Raw genomic sequence first — 24138 nt, forward strand, 5'->3', positions numbered from 1 at the left:
TTCTGTGGCCCGATTAATGAACATGAGGTTGGTGTTAGCAGTGAAGTGCTAACAATTTTAGAAACAATAACTTCGGGGACTGGATATGAGAAAACAAAATGTATTTGGCAGAATACGTTGCAAAACATGAATGGGAAACTCCCCGTCTTGAAAATTTCTGTTTATACGGGATGTAGTAATTACTCAAAGGCTCTGATCCAGTTTTAGTTCTATGTAACATCTGATGGCTATGGGCAAGGAGACACACTGCCATGCGCATCAAGATGCAAATGAAAGCAGAGTGAATATATTTCTAGGTCCATTGACATCGATGGATTTTGAAGGGCATGGCTCTACTGGGAACCACACGGTCAGTTCTTTAGGGGTGAACGTGGCCGCGAGGATGGGGAACCCCATTTGCAGCTCAACATAAGCATCCTCATTTCCACTTGTAGCTCTCTTTTGCTGGACTTGGACCAAAAACGTATAACGTAATACTCATTGGTGTTAAATGTCTTTAATCTCTACGTTCTTTATTTCTGAGACTGGGAAACATGGTCAGAAATTGTACCTCGTCTTGGCAATGGCACCTAGTTGTTGTTGAGCTTGGATGAGACCAGCCAGCTGCTTCTGGAGCGCCATGTCCTTATCATGGGTTTGTCTGATGAAGGGATGTTCTAAAAGGTGGGTGACGGAGGGACGTTTTTCAAAGTCCTTAATAAGACACCTGCAAAGTACAGCATAATCTTAATGGTTTGCATTGTACGTGGCATTGTTCACTCCCTATGAAATCATCTTCAAATACCTTAGCCAGGATGGGGCTTTGTCTCAGTTCTTGGGAAGGTACATGAGACTATAGAATAGATCATACCAAACAGAGCATTCAGGGTAGAGGGTGTGGTTTCTGATGGCATTTAACCCCTGGGAGCACAGCAAGTATCCCACTACCTGCTAGACTCAAACCCCAGATTAACTACAAATTAGTGCACCATTACTTCTAAAAGTAAAGGTAAAGGTAACCCCTGTGCAAGCACCGGGTCATGTCTGACCCTTGGGGTGATGCCCTCTAGCGTTTTCATGGCAGACTCAATACAGGGTAGTTTGCCAGTGCCTTCCCCAGTCATTACTGTTTACCCCCCAGAAAGCTGAGTACTCATTTTACCGACCTCAGAAGGGTGGAAGGCAGAGTCAACGTTGAGCTGGATTCTGCGATTGAACTCCCAGCCTCATGGGCAGAACTTTCAGACTGCATGTCTGCTGCCTTAGCACTCTGCGCCACAAGAGGCTCTACTTATAAAAGTAAGCAATCTAAATGACAAAGTACACAGTTTAAGGGAGTTTAGAATGTTAGGGTATAGTACATTTTCTTCCTTTGTGGTTGAGAAGGCCAACATTCTCAAGTTCTCCACAAATGTTCTTAAATAGGTGTCCTGTGTGAGTAATGATTACTGTAGGTTAAATATTACAAGCCAGTCAAAGCTTAGCAGAATGGGGAAATAGCTCCGGGGGAGTTAGTTCCTCTCCATGCCACAACTCCTGTCTGAATCGGGGCCTTCTATGCTTGCTGTTTCCATGTTGTATATTTTGACACTTACAGTACTAGCCTTCTAAACCCATTAACTTCTCAGGACTCCAATGCTTACAGTTGTATTTATAGCTTTTCAGTGGGACTCCCATCCTAATCCTATACATGCTTATTCAGTTTCATTGAGTTCAATGTGTTTTTTTACAAAGGAACTACGGATAAAAATTTAGCCTTGCCAGGCTAAAGCAATGAAGCATTGGCTGAATTTATGAGTAGCAATAACATAAACTTAAAGGAAAACCAAGGAAAGCATTCTATCAGTACGAGAGAAGGCATGGTGTTAGGAACTACTCGAATCTGGATTATAATTGTACAATCTGAAATTGTGCAATTATAAAAACCTACGATTTAAAAAAAGAATGTAAATGTGACTTCAAAAAAAGTAAAATAATACATTCCAAATAGAAAATTACTGAACAGCCAGGTCAATTCTTTTTGAAACATGCCCTTTCCAGGTTATATCAATTTGTACTAGTTTTTGAAAGTTGTCTTAGCAAAATTGTATAAGCCATCATTTAAGGATCAATAGAACAGAAGCTCTAATGCACCCGGATAATTACTATAAAATATATGAGTTGATAACTTCCAGAAGTTTCACACTGGGAAGAACAAGAAGTAGTAGCTTATACTTTTAAAAACTATTTCAGGACAATCATTGTATGTAACCAGGCAACAAAAACAATATTTAGTATCAATGGTAACCTACTGCTTCCTAAATTCATAATTTTGCATGCCTCAATATTGCATTGCTCAGGAATAACGAAAGGACAAAATGTACTCACTGCTCACAAAGGTTAGTCTCACACCAAGAGCATTTTAAAAATAATATCAAAGTATGCTTCCTGGAATAATAATTCAGCACATTCTGCCTGTCAGAGTAACTTTCTTGTATTTGGTCCCCCAGAGCTCTTCTGACTGTTCCAAGGAAAAACAGCTCAGGAAATGTGCTATTTTGCAAAGGATCAAGAGACGCAGGGTGTCTGTTCAAACTGGCACCTCTTGACACAAAAACTCAAGTGGTAAAAACCTACTTTATACCCATCCTCTGACTGCAGAGGTTATAAATACGCCTCCTGCTTTCCCATGAAAAGAAATCAATCACTTGGCTTTTATATGTTCAGGTTTCTTTTGTTTTTTTACCCATTTTTGTTGTCTAAGGAGATGGGAACATCTGTAAAATACTATCATTGTTAATCACAGATGTGTATCCTTTCTTTTAGGGGGATAAGGTTTATTGGAATAGGAAAATAACCGCATGCTGTTATAAAATTGTTTAAATAGTATGATTTATAGTATAAGTTTTACTCAAGGTATAAGCTTTCCTGTGCATGCACACAAAAGCTTCTACCTTGAATAAAAATGTGTTGGTCTTAAAGGTGCAACTTCAAAGAAACACGGGTGCCCACCTGAATCTACACAGACTGTTTCTACACTAGCAACATTCGGATTTGCATTTTTAAAGGGTTGAGTTTTTTTGTCCATTTCCACACTAACATTTGCTCCATCAGCAAATTGGAGTCCCAAATTGTCCCCTCACTTGCCCCACAGCAAAGGAGTCTCCAGAAAACTCAATTTCATCTTTTCATAATGGGTCTAGCAGGGGATAAGTCAGGGCTGTCCAATGCAGAAATACACTGGAGTGGTCATTTTGACAAATATCCCCTTACCTGAGAGAGCCGAAGGCCAGAGTATATTATTACTTGTATTCTGAATTATTGAATAATAAGGACTATTGGTTGAATGAAAATCCTTAGAGAGCATACAATTATCATGTAAAGAGAGGACATAACCCCTAATGAAAATTAATCATTGAAAATGGAACACATCTAGACACTGTTTTGGTTTGGTCCTTACAAATAAAGAGAAGAACAATATTTGTATTTTTTGGAAAGGGCTTTTATTGTTTAAATTATTTCAATTGTCACAATCCGTGGGATAGGTTTTTCATTTTGTTGCTGAATTCTTACTGCAAACCGTCCCTTTCACTTCTGTTTGTACAATGCAGAAATCTGTAAAGGTAAAGGTATCCCCTGTGCAAGCACCGAGTCATGTCTGACCCTTGGGGTGACGCCCTCTAGCGTTTTCTTGGCAGACTCAATACGGGGTGGTTTGCCAGTGCCTTCCCCAGTCATTACCGTTTGAGCCTCTTGTGGCTCAGAGTGGTAAGGCAGCCGTCTGACAGCTTTGCCCATGAGGCTGGGAGTTCGATCCCAGCAGCCGGCTCAAGGTTGACTCAGCCTTCCATCCTTCCGAGGTCGGTAAAATGAGTACCCAGCTTGCTGGGGGGTAAACGGTAAAAAGAAATCTGTACAGTCCAGTTTTTCCTGGAAGTGGCCATTTTCAGTCATTTGGGCATGTTCCTTTTCCAGTTGGCATCCTCCCTCCTTGCTCCCTTCCTCTCACAGAATCATAGAGTTGGCCATCTAGTCCAACCCCCTGCTCAACGTAGGATCAGGCCAAAGCATCCTAAAGCATCCAAGAAAAGTGTGTATCCAACCTTTGCTTGAAGACTGCCAGTGAGGGGGAGCTCACCACCTCCTTAGGCAGTCTATTCCACTGCTGAACTACTCTGACTGTGAAAAATTTTTCCCTGATATCTAGCCTATATCGTTGTACTTGTAGTTTAAACCCATTACTGCGCGTCCTTTCCTCTGCAGCCAATGGAAACAGCATCATGCCCTCCTCCAAGTGACAACCTTTCAAATACTTAAAGTATTTGATGCTTAATACTTAAAATATCATGTCCCCTCTCAACCTCCTTTTCTCCAGGCTGAACATTCCCAAGTCTCTCAACCTATCTTCATAGGGCTTGGTCCCTTGGCCCCAGATCATCTTTGTTGCTCTCCTCTGTACCCTTTCAATTTTATCTACATCCTTCTTGAAGTGAGGCCTCCAGAACTGCACACAGTACTCCAGGTGTGGTCTGACCAGTGCCGTATACAATGGGACTATGACATCTTGTGATTTTGATGTGATGCCCCTGTTGATACAGCCCAAAATGGCCTTTGCCTTTTTTACCACTGCATCCCACTGCCTGCTCATGTTTAGCTTACAATCCACAAGTACTCCAAGGTCTCGTTCACGCACAGTATTTCCTAGAAGCGTATCCCCCATCTCTCCCTCCGTTCCAAAAAATCTGCCTTTAAAAAAAGTGGGGTGATAGCATTACAACGCTGTTTCTAAGTTTTAAAAAGAAGTCTTGCACAACAGCATTATAACGTTATAACCCAGAGTTTTAGTTTTTTAATTACACTGAGCTCACTTTCAGGGGAAGGGGGAGGAAATGATCAAGGGTACAAAATGGTGGGATTAAGTAGCACAATGAAAACAAAGATGCAAGCAGGAAACATTTTCCATGAACATCTTTTTAAAAAAAAAAAAGGGGGAAGGGAGCAAAGCATGATGGGAGGTTGCCTCCATCAGACCCAATGCAGAAACTTGGTGCAAATTGCAGCCTGGAAAATAAGAGGAGGAAAGCCCAAATACAGAAATGCTAGAGTGGATTCGCAGCATCAAAAGGAAATCCAAAGCAAGTCTAAAACAAGGTATGTTTCCTAATGTGGAAACGGTCACAGAATATTCCCATGACCACATTCACACAGAGGAAGAAAATGTGATCATACAACATCCAGGCACATGATGTGAAAGTGGATGGGCCTCTGGCTTGTCTTGCTGACAACTCCATTTTTCAGAAAGTGGAGAAGGAACCAAGGGAGTCTGCTATCTTGGACTTGATTCTCACCAACAGGGAAGAACTGGTTGATAAAGTGAAAGCAGTGGGTACCCTGAGTTGTAATGACCATATGACTTTGGAATTTAAGATCTCAGGGAAAGGAAAAGCTATGTAGGTTTTTACAAATGTAAAGTTATGCTGGGTAGAATCTCATGGTTGGAGAGACTTGAAGTGTTAAGAGCAGTGGGAGTTTCTTAAAAGCAAGATATGAAGGCACAACCACGAACAATTCCAATGAGAAAGGAAAAATAGGAAGAACTTTCAGATGCAAGGGCAGTTCCATAAACTGAGCTTCCCACAAGCGCCATGGTGTAGTCTGCATGGGGATTTTTACCCACTCCCAGTCCGAATGAATCCCTCCCTACACTGAATTCAATTTCCATTTTGATTTGGGGCGCTTTAAATTTTCCCTCTGCAACATGCATGATTGATCCAGAGTGGCCCTACCTTTCCCCTGCGATATCCAGAACTGGTATAAGCCTCGATATTTGAAAAATCAGCATCAGTAACCGTGCAGCTTCCTGCTTTTTGCAAATTAACTTCCTTCGCTGTGCCTGGTAGCAAAGCAGATTTCCCTGATTGGCCAGGGCATCAGTTCAAAGACTTCATGGTTCCCGGTTGCAAGGCTGTGATTGAGAAGCTCTAACTTCTCTCAGCAGAGATTTGCCCCTTGGTTTCTTCCCCCTCCTCTGCTGTTTCCAATCCTCCCCCCCCCCCAGCCCCTTTCAAGAAAAGAAAGAAAAAGACTCCGGTTGAGCTTGGCTCCTCTTCCTGTTGAGCTTCCCTAAACAAGTACAGAATACTTTCAGTTTCAAATCGGGGGGGGGGGGGGGGGGAGGATTGAGGAAGACCTGAGTTCAAATCGATCTGAATTCAGCAGGATCAACAATGGAAAAAAACAAAGTAAGTGCAGAATCACTTAAACAGATTGGCTCCTGCAGAGGGGAACCTCACAGTACATTGGCTGGTGTTGCACCTGGTTGGATCCTGCCTCAAACCTCCAGCTCGATCCTCGGCAGATCTGCATACACAAGAGGTGCCCTCCTTGTAGATCTGTCTGTTTGCTCGGGCTTTCAAGGGGGGTTGTGTGGCAGGTATCTTTTAAAGGAGATGGGAGAGATTTGGGGTTGCGCTTTTATCTTTGGTTTACATGGAAAAGATTTGAACTATAATTGTAAGCCCCCTGGAACCATGAGGAAAGGCAGGATGGAATTGTTTTAATAAAAATAAACAGAAGACTCCTTTCATTCCATAAAGTTACAGGTTGATACCACGGCTGGGGACTGGTCCTTTCCTATGGTGACCGAGTCACAGAACTCTCAGGAATTCCTTCTCTGCCATAGGAAACCTTTTGTGAGCAGCTTTCATGTTCCCTTATTAAACTGACACATAACTTTCAATGTCTAGTTTCTTCAGGGGAAATTAATTTAATTCTCTGGCCAGAGTCACATTAGAAGTTGATGAGGTTACAAAGCATGCTGCTTTATGAGGTGAAATGCAGGGCAGCGGAACCAGAACTAGAAAGTGAAATCATCAGGACATTATTTCAGCAAAATTAAAAAAAAAAAACAGACAAGAAGCACTAGATGAAACTAAACCCAGTGCTTAGAAACATACTGTCAAAACTTACAAGCAGGGACGTGCAAGGCATCAAATTTCCTCTTCCTTAATATTAACCAATGGGAAGGACTATTTCCCTTCCCTCTCCCCACAACAGACACCCTGTGGGGTGGGCGAGGCTGAGAGAGCCCTGATATCACTGCTCGGTCAGAACAGCTTTATCAGTGCCATGGCGAGCCCAAGGTCACCCAGCTGGCTGCATGTGGGGAAATGCGGAATCAAACCCGGCATGCCAGATTAGAAGTCCGCACTCCTAACCACTACACCAAGCTGGCTTTCAGTATCATGATGTGGAATTACATTTAAAACATTAACTTCTAGCTATTTCATCAGTAACACGGCAACTACAGCGACAGACGTTTCATTTTAACACCCCACACATGTTGTGTTGGACCCATATTGGGATCTTGGTAGATGGCTCAGACAGAATTTACCATGTTCTACAACTCCCCTCCTTAATTCCACACATTATTATAAAATGACATGGTAGCGATTGATATTCACTAACTAATATTATGGTCACCAAACTCTGATAGCTTATGACTATTGCAAACAATGGTAGAAATATATTGAAAACAAATGCTGTACACATTGGCCCTGACGAAAGTCAACCCATTTAGCCCCTTCCACCATGCTTTCTTAGATGAAAATTAATCCTCAGCATTCATTAGGGCCACTACAGTAAACGCAGGTTGCAGCCATTTGCTATCTGCTATGCTGCCGAAATCTAACACCCAGGTTCCTAAATACCAGTTTCATTCTGTCACAATTACAGGCAAAGATGAAGCATTTATTAGGCAGGAACAAGAAATGCACAGGTCTGGCTCAGATAGGCTCTAAACACACGCTGGCCGCTTGCATTGGGATGATAACATTGGGGGAATCGTTCTGCCTCCACAATGTAAACTGCCATTTGGCAGCCAGCAAATCAGAGGGCTGAAAGGGGAGCTATTCATCAACCATCCTGTGATGCGAACAAATATTTACCAATGAATACACAGACAGAAATAGAGGTGGTGGCTGAGCTTGGCAGAAGCCACCTCCACAGGCCTCCAAAGAAAGCACTTCTTACTGCCATATTCATTATAGAATCATAGAATCACAGAATCATAGAGTTGGAAGGGGCCATACAGGCCATCTAGTCCAAACCCGCTGCTCAACGCAGGATCAGCCCAAAGATTCCTAAAGCATCCAAGAAAAGTGCGTATCCAACCTTTGCTTGAAGACTGCCAGTGAGGGGGAGCTCACCACCTCCTTAGGCAGCCTATTCCACTGCTGAACTACTCTGTGAATTTTTTTTCCTGATATCTAGCCTATATCGTTGTACTTGAAGTTTAAACCCATTACTGCATGTCCTCTCCTCTGCAGCCAACAGAAACAGCATCCTGCCCTCCTCCAAGTGACAACCTTTCAAATACTTAAAGAGGGCTATCATGTCCCCTCTCAACCTCCTTTTCTCCAGGCTGAACATTCCCAAGTCCCTCAACCTATCTTCATAGGGCTTGGTCCCTTGGCCCCAGATCATCCTCGTCGCTCCCCTCTGTACCCTTTCAATTTTATCTATGTCCTTCTTGAAGTGAGGCCTCCAGAACTGCACACAGTACTCCAGGTGTGGTCTGAAGTATACAATGGGACTATGACATTATGGTGGTATGAGCTGAAAGAACTATGCTTCTGTTTCCTTTCTTCAAATGGGGAAGGGAAAAACGTCTTCACGAAGGGCATTTGATCGTCGAGATTCAGGAAATTCTTGTAACATTGTCTCTGTGCAATGGCATCGCATGGTTTTCAAATTTCACATTTTCAGGGAGCAATTGTCGCACTTCAATCATCTGCTGAGGAACCCCTGACAAACCTCGAAGTTATCCCTTTTGATACATGCACACGATGAGTGTGGACATTAATCACAGGCAATCCTCAATAGGTACAACTTCTAAGTCCATTGAAGTCTTGGTGGTGGTGGTGGGAAGTTCAGTCAAGTTGCAGCTAACCCCTTAGATTTTTCTGAGGCAAGAGAAATTCAGAGGTAGTTTGCCATTGCCTGTCTCTGCATAGCAACCTTGGACATCCTTGGTGGGCTGCCTTCCAAGCACTAACCAGGGCTGACCCTGATTAGAGAATATCCCCACTTTTCACTGACTGAAGGAGTCTCAAAGTAGCTTTCTATCACTTTTCCTTCCTCTCCCCATAACAGACACACTGTCAGGTAGGTGAGGCTGAGAGAGCTCTGACAGGACTGTTCTGTTCAGGGCTGTAATGAGGCCAAGGTCATCCAGCTGGCGGCATGTGGAGGAGCAGGGAATCAAACCCAGTTCACCAGGGTGGAACTGTCTGTTCCAGGGGAAACCTAGACTACCTTAGGAAGGAAGCCTATAGTAGGCCTCAGGGTCAACCTGTTTCTGTAAATTTGCAAAAAAGGTGAGTCACAAGAGAGGGCCACTAACTCCCCTACGTGGCTGGCCGATGTGACAGCCAACAGCTGTTTTGTATGTGAGTAAAGATAGATGAGACAAGGACCTCAGATGAAAAACAGTAGATAGCTCGCTGTTCTGTCCTCTCTGAACTGCAGCAGAAAGAGAACTGAAGGAAGATTATTCTTGCAGATAATCTTCACTTTGTGGGCAGCCATAAGGACTAGAAAGTGATGTCGGCAATGAGTGTCCATCTGATCAATCCCTATCCTGACTCTACAAGGAGCAGGAGACAATAACCTTGTGAGGTATGTCCAGCTGAGAGACTGACTAGCTTGACATCACCCAAGGAGTTTCAGGGAACACTCTGGATGGGTCTCTCAGGCCCTACAGCAGGGGTGGCCAAACCATGCTTCTCCATATGTCTATGAACTACTATTCCCTGCCAATGCCGGAAGGGACTCATGGGAATTGTAGTCCATGGACATCTGGAGAGCCACAGTTTGGCCACCCTGCCCTGGTGCATCACTCTGACCAGTATGTTCCATGAATATAGTTTCAGAGGCCAGCCATGTTTGTCTGCAGTAGAAGAGCTAGATTCCAGCCCACTAGAACCTTAGAGACGAAACTTTGGAGAGTCAAAGTCCCCTCAAAATCTTGTTGGTCTCTAAGGTGCTCTTCAACCTGAATCTAGTTCTGAGCACTATGTACTCCAGACTGACTCCAGCCAGTTCTAGTCAATTCTATAACACTGTACTAGAAGTTACGAACAATAAAAAGAGCTGGTTTTTATACCCCACTTTTCACTACCTAAAGGAGTCTCAAAAGCGGCTTACAATCTCCTTCCATTCCTCTCCCCACAAGAGTCACTCTGTGAGGCAGGGAGCTCTGAGAGAACTGCTCTGCGAGAACAGCTCTAAGAGACCTGTGTCTAGCCCAAGGCCACACAGCTGGTTGCACGTGGAGGAAGAGTGGGGAATCAAACCCGGCTCCCCAAATTAGAGGCTGCTGCTTCTAACCACTGCACCAAGCTGGCTCTCCTAAACCTTTGGCTTCCTTGGCAGTGCTAGGTGGAACACAATTACGCCACAAGTCCAATCTGCAGTGGGCAGAACAGGCAGAGCATTTCACCAAATCAGTTGCAACACGGATGCTAATTTCCCCCTCCATTAACCACTTCGGTCGTACTCAGCAGAACACACTGTGCTCCCTCAAGGCAGACTGTCATGTTGACAACCAAGAGCGTGCGGAAGCTCCTCCCTCCCTGTACACAGATGATAATAAATTTCAGTCTCCAGTGACACGAAGCCAGCTCTTTTCAAAATGTTATCTTTTTTAACCAGAATGACAAATACGAGCAGGCCGAAGAGGATTTGGCCACTTTATCCTCCAAATGGCCAAGCACTCCCTCGATGACCTTCAACATCCAAGCCTCCTCAGAAACAGTTAATCCATTTCAGTGAATTCCCACCCACCCCAAAAAACACTCCACAATTTAATCTCGATTGTATCCACCTAAACCAGCACCTTCACAAGTTGCACGGAGGGTGGCACAGGAGAAACGAAACAGCATTTGTAACATCCAAAACTGAAAAGGAAGCTTTTTGTGGAAAGAACTGAATAAGGAAATGATTATAATTCCCCCCCTTCGTATTTCCTTCTTATACACAGCATCTGCCGGAGATAGCTCATCCCCCTGCTTTCTCCGTCATACGTCGCTCTGACTCGTCACATGCTGCAGCCAGGTGGAAGGGAATAAGCAACATCAGGAATGCCAAACGATCCCATTATAAGCCTGCCCCCTCACACCTGCTCCCTCGTTCGTTCCGTACTTCCCATCCTCAGACGGCTGTTGTGAAAAATAAATGAAGGAAATCAGTGGCAGATGTGCCTGTCAGACTTTTTGTTGTCGCTGTCATTCCAAGTAGTCATCTAATAGGGCACACCTCATCATTGTGCGTTAGGAAGGCATTATCTATAGTGTCACATCATGCACGAGCAACCCATCGCTCTCTCCAACCGAGAAACTTGTAGGACGCAAGTCCCCAGTTAGCATACAATGGTCAGCAGCTGGAATGTTTCCTTGGTCTTTGTGCTAGGTATACAGTGTAACCTGAAAACAGGAAGCCTTGCCCAATAGACCCGAGTAGGATGCTAAGCAGACCTCTTTAGGAGTGCTCTAGAACGGTGGTCCCCAACCCCCATGCCAGGGACCGGGACCGGTCTGTGGATCAGTTGGTACCAGGCCAGGGCTCCTCCTCGTCCTCCTCTCCGGCTGCTGCCTCGGGGGCTGCCCTGCCACTCTGCCGGTGGCTCACATATAAATGCTTATTAATGCCCTTCCTCTACCTGTGTGGTAGGTGGGACTGAGAGAATTCTAACAGAACTGCTCTGCAAGAACATCCTTTAGAACAGCGGTTCTCAATCTTTTAACCACCGCGACCCCAACTTCAGCCGCAGCGGCAGGGGAGGCATACATGTCCGTGTAGTGTGCACGTGCAGTGTGGGCACACATGCACAGGTGCACGCGCAGGCACACAACAATCAAGGCAGCGTGGAGGTGGCCAGTGCCATAGCTTTGCTGCCTCTGGCCACCGCCACCACCCAACTCTGCCCACTGCCAGCCACCGCCTCCGCCTGCCTCCGCCCACTGCCACCGCCCGCCTCTGCCCCCTGCCGGCCGCTGCCTCTGCCACCGCCCGCCGCCATCTGCTGCCACCATGAGCCACTGCCTGCCACTGCAGGCCAACTCTGCCACTGCAACCAGCAACCTGGTGACCCTGGGGAAGGGGCCTGGAGTGTCCGCCACTCTTAACCGTGAAACCATGCTAGGCAAACTCCAAAGGACAGGACATTATTAAGACCCGGCATTTATTTAGGAAGGATGTCAATTGTGGATTTAAACAACTGCCTGCTGAGCAGAGCTGTCATGCAGCAAGGACAGGGTGTGTGGATGGGAAGTAGAATGAAATTGGGCTGCATGAAAACTTGCATGCATAAAAAGCTGGTTATTCTGTACAGTATGATTAGAAAGGGATACAGCGAAACTGCTGAAGCCCTCTAGCACTGGAGGGGTGCTAGATTTTTCTTTGCATGGGAACCAGATTGTGTGTGTGTGTGAGATCTCCTTACCAAATCGGGTGCCTCTTGATCTTTCGACTCCTTCTTCTCTTCCTGTCCCTTGGTGTTCTGCCCTTCTGTTCATGGTCTTGTAAGAGGTAAGAGGTCTCTGTGAACCTCTCCTGGAATGGGCCATGAGGGGCAAGTCTTCCTAAAGAGGCAATGTTTGCCTCACTCATTTATTTGCTGGGCCTTCCATCCATGCTTCCTCAGCCATGCAAGTTTTTAATAAGAACTAACAGTCATCCCCAAGAGTAGCAGCCTGCTGAACGGTCATGAACAGGCCAACAAAGAGCTGAACTGATCGCTGAAAAATCGGCTTGTGGTTCACAACCAGCTCATTTGGCAGGAGTTGGAGCATCCCTAATCACTAAGCTCAAATGACTTATTAAATACTCCTGAAGGAGAATTCTCAACAAAATCATGCTGCAGTCTACAGCCGTGCTACACATTTGAAAATGCACAAAGGCTCAAAATCAGTTTGGAAGGGAAAAAAAGTTTGCAAATGGAATACATTCTTAGTAGAGCTGCCAGTTCCCAGTTGGGTCCTGGCGAATCCTCTGGAAATACAGCTCATCTCCAAACTAAAGAGAGCCGTTCCCCTGGAGAAAATGGCTGCTTTGGAGGGTGGACTCCATTGCATTAGACTCCACTGAAGTCCCCCCCTGCCCCAAATTCTGCCCATTCCCAGCTCCACCCCCAAAGTCCCCAGGTATTTTCCAACCCAAAGGCGACAATGCTAATTCTTAGCCAGTCATGCACGTAAATGACTGGCTACATCATTAGTGTCATCGGGAAAGGTTTGGATTTCTGGATCATACAATGTCAATATGAAGGGCTATTATCAGGAGATGGTGTGCACCTGACAAGGGATGGAAAAAGTATTTTGGGAGAACCCTTGCACACCTGGTGAAGAGGGCTTTAAACTAAATCCAAGGGGGGAGCAAGAAATAAATTCAGAACGTAGTGTGATGGCAAGAACTGAAGATGAGAAGATTGCAAATCTACAGGGAACGGCACATAAGCAGGGAACTACTAACTTACAAGGAAGTTCAAAAACCAAAACTATGGGGCACACAAAGGATGGATTATGATGTCTCTACACTAATGCACACAGTATGGGAAACAAGCAGGATGAACTAGTAGTCTTAATAGAGGAAGGGCACTATGACCTAATAGGAATCCCAGAAACCTGGTGGGATAATACTCAGGGCCGTTCCGCATTCGTCCAAAATAGCACAATGGTTACTAATTGAAATCGCTACAGTTTTGCCGTTATGCACAACATCGTTGACAATCTGCAACACTCCTGAAACCAATCCGCAAAAAGCGCTTCGTTGTAGCGCTTTCAGGGAAATCCCAAAAAGTGCATTCACCCTCCGGAAAGCGCTACACTCTTGCAACCAATCTGCAACACTAGCGGGAAAGTTCTGTGCGTTACCATTGTTGTGGTTTCTGCAAAGTCCCTCCCCCTGGCTCTCTCCTCTGATCTTCCGGCGAGGCGATCGCCATTTTTTTTTCTCCGAGCGAGCAGAGATCAACGCACAGGCAAGCCTTCGTTTACCCAGTGAGGCTTCCCCGGCTGCAGTCCCTCTGTTTAAAGTCACCAAGCACAAGCAACACAGAGGCCCATTTGCTGGTTTATTTTCCCTTTATTTTTCACACTGTTTTCGGCCGAAAATCGCGCCCGTGGGGGTGGGGGGATTTTTTTTTCACTCGGGGGGAGCGTGGCAACGATGAAACGGCAGCTCAAACATCACCTGCTAGCTGGATGGGTCTCTCCGTTGCAACGAATCAACGCATATTCGTTGCAACGTGTGTGTGTTTTTTAAAAAACCTTCCTTAAAGGGAAAGGGGCTGTTTGGGAGCATGATAACGGCCGCCCATTGGCTGCTTGACAGCCAGGGGCGGGACACAGCTCAGCAATAGCACTTCCTGGCTAGAGATTTTTGCCGAGACCGGAACCCTGTGGGAAACGATAGAAACGCAACTGGATTCCACTACAAAGGCAGGTATGCATAACGACGAATTCCCAGAAAGTAGAAAGGGGAACCAGGGGATCTACTATTTTAGACTTGATTCTCATCAACTGGGGAGAACTGGTAGATGAGGTGGAAGTAGTGGGCACACTTGGTAGTAGTGACCATGTGATTTTGGAATTTACAATTGTGGCAAAGAGAAAACCTTTATGAAGCCAGACATATTACAGACTGGACTTCAGGAAAGCAGATTTTAACAAAAGTATGTTGGGTAGAGTGCCGTGGTCAGAAAAACTTAAAGAGATGGGAGTCCAAGAGGGCTGGGAGTTTCTTAAAAGTGAAATACCTAAGGGTCAATCACAAACAATTCCCTTGAGAAGAAAAGATGGAAGTAGCCTAAGGAAGCCAAGGTGGCTCCATAAGCAGCTGCCAAATGATTTGAGGAATAATTTAGGAAATGGAAGGAAGGCTGTATTACGAAGGATGAGTATAAACAAATAACTAATTATTGTACGGAGAGTATTATAAAAGCTAAAGCTCAATATGCGCTTAGGCTAGCAAGAAGTGTTAAACATAGCAAAAAAGGCTTCTTTGGTTATATTTCAAGTAAGAAAAAGAGTAGTGACTCTGTAGGACCACTGCGAGGAAAAGAAAGTGAAATTATAACACATGATGAAGAGAGAGCTCAACTGCTTATTTCTCCTCAGTCTTCTCTTGTGAGGAAAATAGTACTCAATGTGGCAAAAATATATCAAAACGGGGGGATGGGAATGGTGGCCTAGGATCACTTTGGGGGCAGTCCATAAACACCTAGTTTCTTTAAATCAGTGGTTCTCAACCTTCCTAATGCCGTGACCCTTTAATACAGTTCCTCATGTTGTGGTGACCCCCAACCATAAAATTATGCAAGTGTTCTTTCACAGAAATTAAACCGAAACTGAACAATGAAGATCCATTGTTCATGATTGTATATAAATTGTTTTTCCCCCGGGGTTTCTCAGTTCAGTTCTGCCTCTTGTACCACCATGCCGATCTCACTCTTTACCGCTGCTCCAGACAGACGAACACTCTATCTCGATCTACCCTGTAAGGGTGTTGTGTGGATGACGCCCCCCACACCGGCCAAGCTGCTTGCTCTTCCACGACCCCTGTGAAAGGTTCATTTGACCCCCAAAGGGGTCCCAAACCCAAGGTTTGGAACCACTGCTTTAAATGACACAAAGTCTTGTGAGCCAAATGTATCCAAAGGTAATAAAAGATGTCATCTCTGCATCTTGCAGATGTCATCTCTGAACCTCTGTCCGTTATTTTTGACACTTCTTGGAGAACAGGTGAGGTGCCAGGTGATTGGAGGCGGGCATATGTTGTCCCCATCTTCAAGTGGGGATCTGCCCCACTTCCATATTACTGCCCTCTTGGCCTTTTCTGCCCATGTGGAATCCTCTTGTCAGCCAGTAATTATATAAACTTTTAAAGAATCGTTTACAACCATGTTATTGAAGTTACTTCACACATTTTTAATGTGCACGCATGTTATTTAATTACCTGATCTAACCATCCATGACCGTGGGAGATAATCGATTTCACCTACTCTGCAGATGCAAAAGCACCCACAAAACAAGCTGAAAGGAAACTTGCCATGACAGATACTATACAACAGCTGTGTGAATGGCATGTCAATGAACTGGAGAATGATTGACTGTGGCTGTCAAAATGGCATGTTCACCAGGGCTGAATTTGCATGGAGCTTTTATTCAAATCCCAGGTCGATTCAGTCCCTGCCATCTCCACTGAATGCAATTTTCATTTTGATTTTGTCCTATTTAAATTTTTCCTCTGCAACAAGCATGATTGAGCTGGAGTGACCCTAGCTTTTCCCCGCAATATCCTAGAGTGGATATAACCCTCAATACTTGAAAAATCGACACGAGAAAGCATGCAGTTCTGTGCTTTTCCCCGAAATAACTAGCTGCCGAGCCCCCAACCAAAGCCCCGATTGGCCAAGGCTTCAATTCAAAGGCTTCCTCGTTCCCAGGCTGCAAGCTTGCCTTAAAGGGGAAGCCCTAACTTCTCTTGACAGAAGGTCCAGAAGCCCTAACTTCTCTTGGTAGAGATTTGTCTCTTGGTTTTTTTTCTCCCTCCTCTGTCTCCAATCCTCCCCCCACCCCTTCAAGAAAAGAAAGAAAAAAAGCTCCTGCTGCTCCTTCAGCATCGTCCACAATGGAATAAACAAAGTAAGTGCAGATTCAGCCCAGGTAAACAGGTTCACCACAAAACGTGTTGGCATCCCTGCATTTAATCTGTGGTGAGCATACCTGAAATGAATGGCTTGCTGTTGCTCTGATTGGTACTTCTTTGACCTTTTCTGAATATTGTGTAGCTCACTATTGGTGTGACTGAGTGAAAAGGACATTGGAAACAGGATACTTGAAGCCATTTTTCTTCCGTTGCCTCCATATCTTCCTGCTTTTTATGATCAACCATGTGAAAATAATTTCTAATGGCAAAACTTACATTACTTATTTTGGGGCCACGGTTTTAAGCACACACACCTCCCTCTCAATCTAAACTTAATGCCCATTTTGCATGGGCAAAAAAATCACTACCAGAATACATGCAATGTTGCCGTGACAAATAAAAGCACCTTTATATCCTCAGATTTTGTATCTGTACATTGAGTCATAATTCCTTGGTGGGTTTTTTCCCCCCTAGTTTCTGAGAGACTAATTAATTCAAGGAGCCATGTGATAGTTAATCATGGGTTCAATAAATTTAAAATAAGTGCCTGTCCCCGGAGAACTCTTCACTCAGTTAATTAAAATTACTATTTTTGAGGTAACGTAAACAAAGCTTATTGTATCCTTCTGATTCCATTACATATTAACCTCCTGTCACCTCCAGAAAATATGCTGAGGCAAAGAACAGAGGAAAAAATGTTAGAACTTTTGTCTGTTTCTAAATCCCTAAAGCTAATTCCCCACTCCCCCACACCCCAAGAATTTTGTAACACCAGAAGGCTGTAAATCATTGTGAATCCCTTCTCAAGATGCCAGATATCTCCAGCTTGATGTAGTAGCAGCTTCTAATCTGAAGAGCCATGTTTGATTCCCTGCATCTTCATATGCAGCCAGCTGGGTGATCTTGGGCCAGTCACAGCCCTAATAGTGCTGCTCTGACAGAGCAGTGATATCAGGGCTTTCTCAGCCTCACCTCCCTCACAGGGTGTCTGTTGTGGGGAGAGGAAAGGGTAGGAGCTTGTAAGCCACATTGATTCTCCTCATAGAGCAGCGGTTCTCAACCTGTTCTTTGCTCTATATCAGGGGTAGTCAACTTGTGGTCCTCCAGATGTTCATGGAGTACAATTCCCATGAACCCCTGCCAGTATTTCCTGGCAGGGGCTCTTATATATATATGGAACAAGCTTGCCCTATTTTTGGAATGCAAACATATCTACGGGAATTCCCTGACTCGGCCATATTTTGGCAAGGTGTACCAGAAATATTAGTAGAAAGGAAAGTTCACAGGGAGCCCCTCCCCTTGTGCACAGGATAGGGGGCTGGGGTCCAAACACCTGGACATCTCCTGAAAATACAGCTGACCTCCAGATTACAGAGATCAGTTTCATTGGAGAAAAGGGCTGCTTTGGAGGTGGATCATTATGCCCTTCTGAGCACCCTTCCCTGCCCAAACATTGTACTCCCAAGACTCCAGCCCCAAATCTTCAGGAATTTCCCAACTTGTACTTTGCAACCCTTAGGATGCAGAAAAGTTTTCCTACCAAATGGGCAGCGGTCTGGACCCTATGACTATGGAGAGGACTGCTCTTTGCCCTGTAAACGAGACAGAACGAGTCCATCATTACTGACTTTGCAAAATTTCAGAGCGTTCATTTAAAACAGCAAAGATTACTGTGAAGGTTTCCAAACAAATGAGTAAGGAGTGGGAAAGGCACTGCTTTGAAAATTTATTGTGGTGGCACAACGATAGAGGGACATCATTTGATACAAGCTGAAAATGATGGCCTGCTTTGGGAATTGTGATTTTTTTATGTAGGTATCGTGATATATATAAGCCAGTAATGATGTCCAAAACACTATTTAATACATGTGCTCACAGTGGCAATAAAGGAAATAGCTGAGGCAAGCATTGCATTTTTCCTGGGAACTGACGCTCGTGTGCTGAGAAAATGCAACGTTTTCATACCAGGAAGACTGTCTTAAGGCAAGATGTCTACCAAAAACAGAGTGAGAACTACACCTTTAATACACTGTAAACCGAAGAAATCTGACAGGAAGAGAGTTGAACTCTGGTGCTGGAGAAGGCTTCTGTGGATTCCATGGATTAAGTCTGCGGGTTCAGTGATCACAGACTCCAGTTCTTCAGAACAGCTCTTTTTATTTTTATTATTATTAATTATTTAATTCATTAACCGCCACTCCTAAGTGGCTCGTGGTGGTTTACAAAAGTCCGATTAAAAACCCATTAAAACCCCTGTTAAAATGGACTATCACAACATCCACAACAACAATCACAGCAGCAAGATGAGAGGGAGGAGAAAAGAGAGACAAGTCAGAGATAGCATTCGTTGTTGACATCAGGGGGACCCCAATTGCTCTTCCTGCCCTAACCCGGCCTCAACCGTAGACCTGGCGGAAGAGCTCCGTTTTGCAGGCCCTGCGGAAGACGGAAAAGTTCCGCCTGCAGCTCAAAGAGGAGCTCATTCCACCAGGTCGGGCCAGGACCGAGAAGGCCCTAGCCCCGGTCGAGGCCAGGCGCGCCTCTCTGGGGCTGGGAACGGGCAACTCCAGCAACAAACTCCAAATACTGAACAGAGAAAAACAGGCAAACTCATGCACTTTTGGTATCCCTAAGACCATTTACGCACTGGAGGTTTCATGCCAGGCTGCAGGCTGGAGTTTTAGTCATGGCAGATTGCCTCACCTCTTCCTGCACCCACATGGGGGAGCATTTGGCTCAGTGTCCTTCATCTGCCCCCGATTTGTGCTCCTGCATGGGAGGTGGGGCAGTGAAGTTCCCAGTGCGTAAATGGTCTAAGTCAGTGGTCCCCAACCTTTTTGAGGCTGGGGACCGGCAGGGCAACTGCCGGCCCGCGCATGCCATGCACGTGGGCCGGCATGGAGCATGTTGGCTTGCGCAGCCTGGCCGCACATGCGCAATGCGCGGGCGCGGCCCTGATTCCCTCTCCCCCCCCTCCCGCAGTAAGAAGCTTCCCGGGCCACAAGCTTGCGGCCTGGGAAGTTTTTTACTGCGGGGAGGCGGGGAGAGGGAGCCGCGGCCCGGCACTGGGCCGCAGCCCGCGGGTTGGGGACCACTGGTCTAAGTGACAGAAAGTTCACTGAAGTATCCTTCCACCCACCTCAGCCCCATTTTCTGTTGTGAATATGAATCTACTTACCTTACAAATGTTACTTACCTTACAAATGTTTAATGCGTTTGATAAAATGAACAGTGACATATAAAAAAATTATGCTGGATTATATTTTGTTAGTCTCCAAGGTGCCACTGGATTTCTGTTGCTGCTACAGTCTAACATAGCTACTCATGCGGAATTTAAAAAATGAAATTCGAATGACAGCATTCACCCTGAATGAGGTTTTCATAGTGACATCCTAAACTGAGTTATAGCCTCCTAAACCCCGCGCCTCCAATGGATTTAGAAATTTGTACCTCTGCACAGGATATTAATAAAAGTGCTTGGTATGCTAGCAAGAAACAATCATAGTAGTGACAGAATTCAGAAATATGCTCATCGGAAGATGCATGGTCCTTTTTGTGTAGCTGCACAGGTCTGGATCAAACTCGAACCAGATAAGCTTGTTATGCAAATAGTATGCAACAGCAGTAAAGGGGTAGATAATGAAATTATTGAAAAGTCAACCACTCATCACAAAGTCGACAGAGCCATTAGGCAAGGACCTAACATATGGATAACAGACAGGATGGACTTGCTACAATCATTGCTTTTAATTTATCAGAATGAAGCTGTCACAAGTCAGAACCTGACAAATGCAGAACTGATGCATATAAATGAGGCCATTATCACTAATGGACAAAAGGTTGAATGCTGTGTAGCCTGTGGCTTTTGTATTACTAAAACAATTTTTTTAAGGAAGAGGAGGAGATAGCCTAATGTTACAGTGATGTTTCAATGCATTTTCATCCGCTATTCAAAGGAGAATCACTCTACTTCAAGGATTAAGTTCTAGATTTCCCAAAACTCAGATGTTATGTGCACCAGTCTTGAAGAAACTGAGTTGTTCTATTTACAAGATCCCCACCAAAACTCTCAAGGCGGTCCCATATGGCAGGGTTAATCAACCTGTGGTCCTCCAGATGTTAATGGAGTACAATTCCCTTGAGCCCCTGCCAGCAAATGCTGGCAGGGGCTCATGGGAATTGTAGTTCATGAACATCTGGAGGACCACAGGTTGATTACCCCTGCCATATGCAGACTACGCAGCCTGATAAGTTTTTCTGCTACCAGTGCAACCCCAATCAAGGAAAAGGGCGGCAGCGGGGGAGGGTTTCCAGGGTGAGTCCAGTTAGTTGGAGGGGATACTTCTAGGTAGAGTGTGGAGGTAAATTAACATACAGCATGATGAAAATGGTTAACAGATTTCAGAGATAAATAGGAAAAAACAGCAATTTGCATTTGTTTGTATTCGCTCGAGATTGATTTGTAAGGGAAACATCTTGGGTTTAATAAATTTGCCTACATTAAGAGAATAATGAGCAAATAGATAATCAATTGCTGACAGCAGTTAGCTGAGCTCTTGCCTTTCTGCCCCCTGCCTGTCCTCTCAAGCATGGCAGCATCATGGGGCATCACCTTCTTTGAAGCAGTCTTCCGTTCTCCTCATAGGACAAACAGGGCAAACTCTATGTCAAAGGATAAAGGGTAAAGGTATCCCCTGTGCAAGCACCAAGTCATGTCTGCATACAACTGGGTGACCTTGGGCCAGTCAAGCCCTAATTAGTGCTGTTCTGATTTGTCAGAGCTCTCTCAGCCTCCCCTACCTGTTGTAGGGTAAGGAAGGGAAGGGGATTGTAAGCCACTTTGAGACTCCTTTGGTGAGAGGAAAAGAGGGTATGAAACTCAACTCTTCTTCTGTATCTCTGTATGCTGGACTTGCCTGGACTGGATTGGGCATGTTGAGATTTGCCCGCGCCATGACCTTGTGGCAAGACCTGGCTCCTCAGCCCTTCATTGTGATTCACCAGCCAATCTTGTGTCTAAGGGGAGTTGCTTGAGGCAGCAGAATGTATATATAATTGTGTGTGTTCTCCCTGATCTCCAGTTCTCCCAGTGCCTTAATAAAGTTCTGTTCCTGTTGGAGCTGAAATTGGACCCACATATATAGTAAAAACGAAGACTCAAATACAGCTACACATGTAGTGTTGATATACAAAATATCGGTTGATTCTTTTCTAATTTTACCTGAGCACTCTGTTTGAAATATTGTACATCACCATTTATTCTATGGATGAACATCTCAGTGTGAGTAAGGTCCATTCTGTATATGATTAGTTTTATGTATATTTTTGTTAAACTGATGGAGTATTCCATTTGAATTTTAACACTGAGGAAGGCTTTTAGCTGAAATTTATTTATTTATTTTTATTTATTTAGATTTGTATACCGCCCATTTCTTTGCAGCTCTGGGCGGCTTACATTGAACTTACATGGAACGATATATGGACTGTAACATCAACAACTTTCAAATATGGCATCAAAAGATTACAAAAGCACATTTATAATATAAAAATAACAATTAACAGTAACATTGGGGGTTGGTTCTTTCAGTCTGGGGGCTCAGCAGGTGTTCTGAGTCAGTCGGCCTCGACCATATGCCTGGTGGAAGAGCTCCCTCTTGCAGCCCCTACGGAACTGTGGAAGTTCGGGCAGGGCTCTGGTCTCCTCAGGGAGCTCGTTCCACCAGATGGGGGCCAGGACCGAGAAGGCTCTGGCCCTTGTTGAGGACCTACGTGCTTCTCTGGGGCCAGGGATCCACAGCCAGTTGGAGGTGGCAGAGCGTAGGACTCTTTTGGGGGTATAGGCAGGGAGGCGGTCTCTCAAATACACTGGGCCCAAACTGCATATGGCCTTAAAGGTGATTACCAGAACCTTAAGCTTGATCCGGAATTCAACTGGGAGCCAGCCAAGTTGTTGGAGTACCGGCCGGATGTGGGATCTCCATGATGTTTTAGTGAGAATCCTGGCCGCAGCATTCTGCACCAATTGTAGTTTCCGGATCAAGGGTAGGCCTGTGTAGAGCAAGTTGCAGAAGTCCAGCCTAGAGGTGACCGTCACGTGGATCACTGTGGCTAGGTGCTCTAGGTCCAGGTAGGGCGCTAGTAGCTTGGCTTGGCAGAGGTGGTAGAATGCCAGCTGCTCTACCTTTGTGACCTGTTGGTTCTTCATATGGACATAATCTATACCTTTTAACCTGTATTTATATGATTAGAAATTTGTCTTTATACTAGGAATAGGTACTTATATTCAGAATCTTAGGGTTGTAGTTTTCAAATTGTATAGCTTTTGAAAGTATAGCTAAATTATATATGGTATTTTGTGCATGAGTACTACATGCGTACCTATATTTTAGTTTCAGGGGGTTTGTGTGTATGCACATGTTTTGTGGCTTTCTTGGCCAGGTTTGAATGAAACCCTGGGGTTTCTTGATGACCCTGGAAGGGTTTCCTGAATGGGTGGGAGTTAATTGATTTTTTAATATATTTTTGAAAATTTGTTTAAAAATCATTCATTCATTCATTCATTCATTCATTCATTCATTCATTGGACTTATAGCCCACCACTCCCGCAAGTCTTGCAGCGGGTCACATGCAATAAAATCACGTAAAAACCACTAAAACAATAAAATCCTCCTAAAAACTAGAAAGCCCAAACAACCCAACAAATCCAAATGCAAGTGGCGGCGGCACTATATCACATAGTCATATCCTGAGGGAAGGAATAACAAATGTCAGAATAACCCCGGGGGAGGGGGTCCAGATTTACCATCCAGGTGCCATTTGGTGATATGATCATATATGATATGACCCTTCTCCCAAAATGACCAATGATGGGCCTAAAGGGGGGGTGAGAAGGGAAGGGGCCGTAGGTGTTTCATCAGACTGGAGGGAGTAGCGGGGTACCTCAGGCCTCGGTTCTCAGTCCAGTACTTTTTAGCATATTTATTAATGATCTAGATGAGGAGGTAGAGGGACTACTCATCATGTTTGCAGATGACACCAAATTGGGAGGACTGGCAAATACTCCAGAAGATAGAGACAGAGTTCAACGAGATCTGAACACAATGGGAAAATTGGCAAATGAGAACAAGATGCAATTTAATAAAGATAAGTGTAAAGTTCTCCATCTGGGTCAGAAAAATGAAAAGCATGCCTACTGGATGGGGGATACGCTTCTAGGTAGCACTGTGTGTGAACGAGACCTTGGGGTACTTGTGGATTTTAAACTAAACATGAGCAGGCAGTGTGATGCAGCGGTAAAAAAAGGCAAATGCCATTTTGGGCTGTATCAACAGGGGCATCACATCAAAATCACAAGATGTCATAGTCCCATTGTATACGGCACTGGTCAGACCACACCTGGAGTACTGTGTGCAGTTCTGAAGGCCTCACTTCAAGAAGTAGATAAAATTGAAAGGGTACAGAGGAGAGCGACGA

The 24138-nt window shown here is 44.8% G+C and overlaps 1 protein-coding gene across 7 annotated transcripts in view; it reads right to left on the reverse strand.

The window, feature by feature from the left end:
• The window catches only part of MYO3B (myosin IIIB), a 327845-nt gene that overhangs the window by 199048 nt on the left and 104659 nt on the right, over nucleotides 1-24138 (reverse strand). For all 7 annotated transcript variants that reach the window (XR_013228041.1, XR_013228040.1, XM_077319759.1 and 4 more), the window contains exon 9: nucleotides 551-706. Coding sequence is in view for 5 of the 7 variants with exons in the window: in XM_077319759.1 (XP_077175874.1) it covers nucleotides 551-706 (156 nt within the window). In the remaining 2 variants the exon portion in view is untranslated. The remainder of the gene's footprint in view (nucleotides 1-550; nucleotides 707-24138) is intronic.

This window comes from Paroedura picta, chromosome 2 (assembly GCF_049243985.1).
Source record: "Paroedura picta isolate Pp20150507F chromosome 2, Ppicta_v3.0, whole genome shotgun sequence".
In the NCBI taxonomy this organism is placed as follows: domain Eukaryota; kingdom Metazoa; phylum Chordata; class Lepidosauria; order Squamata; family Gekkonidae; genus Paroedura; species Paroedura picta.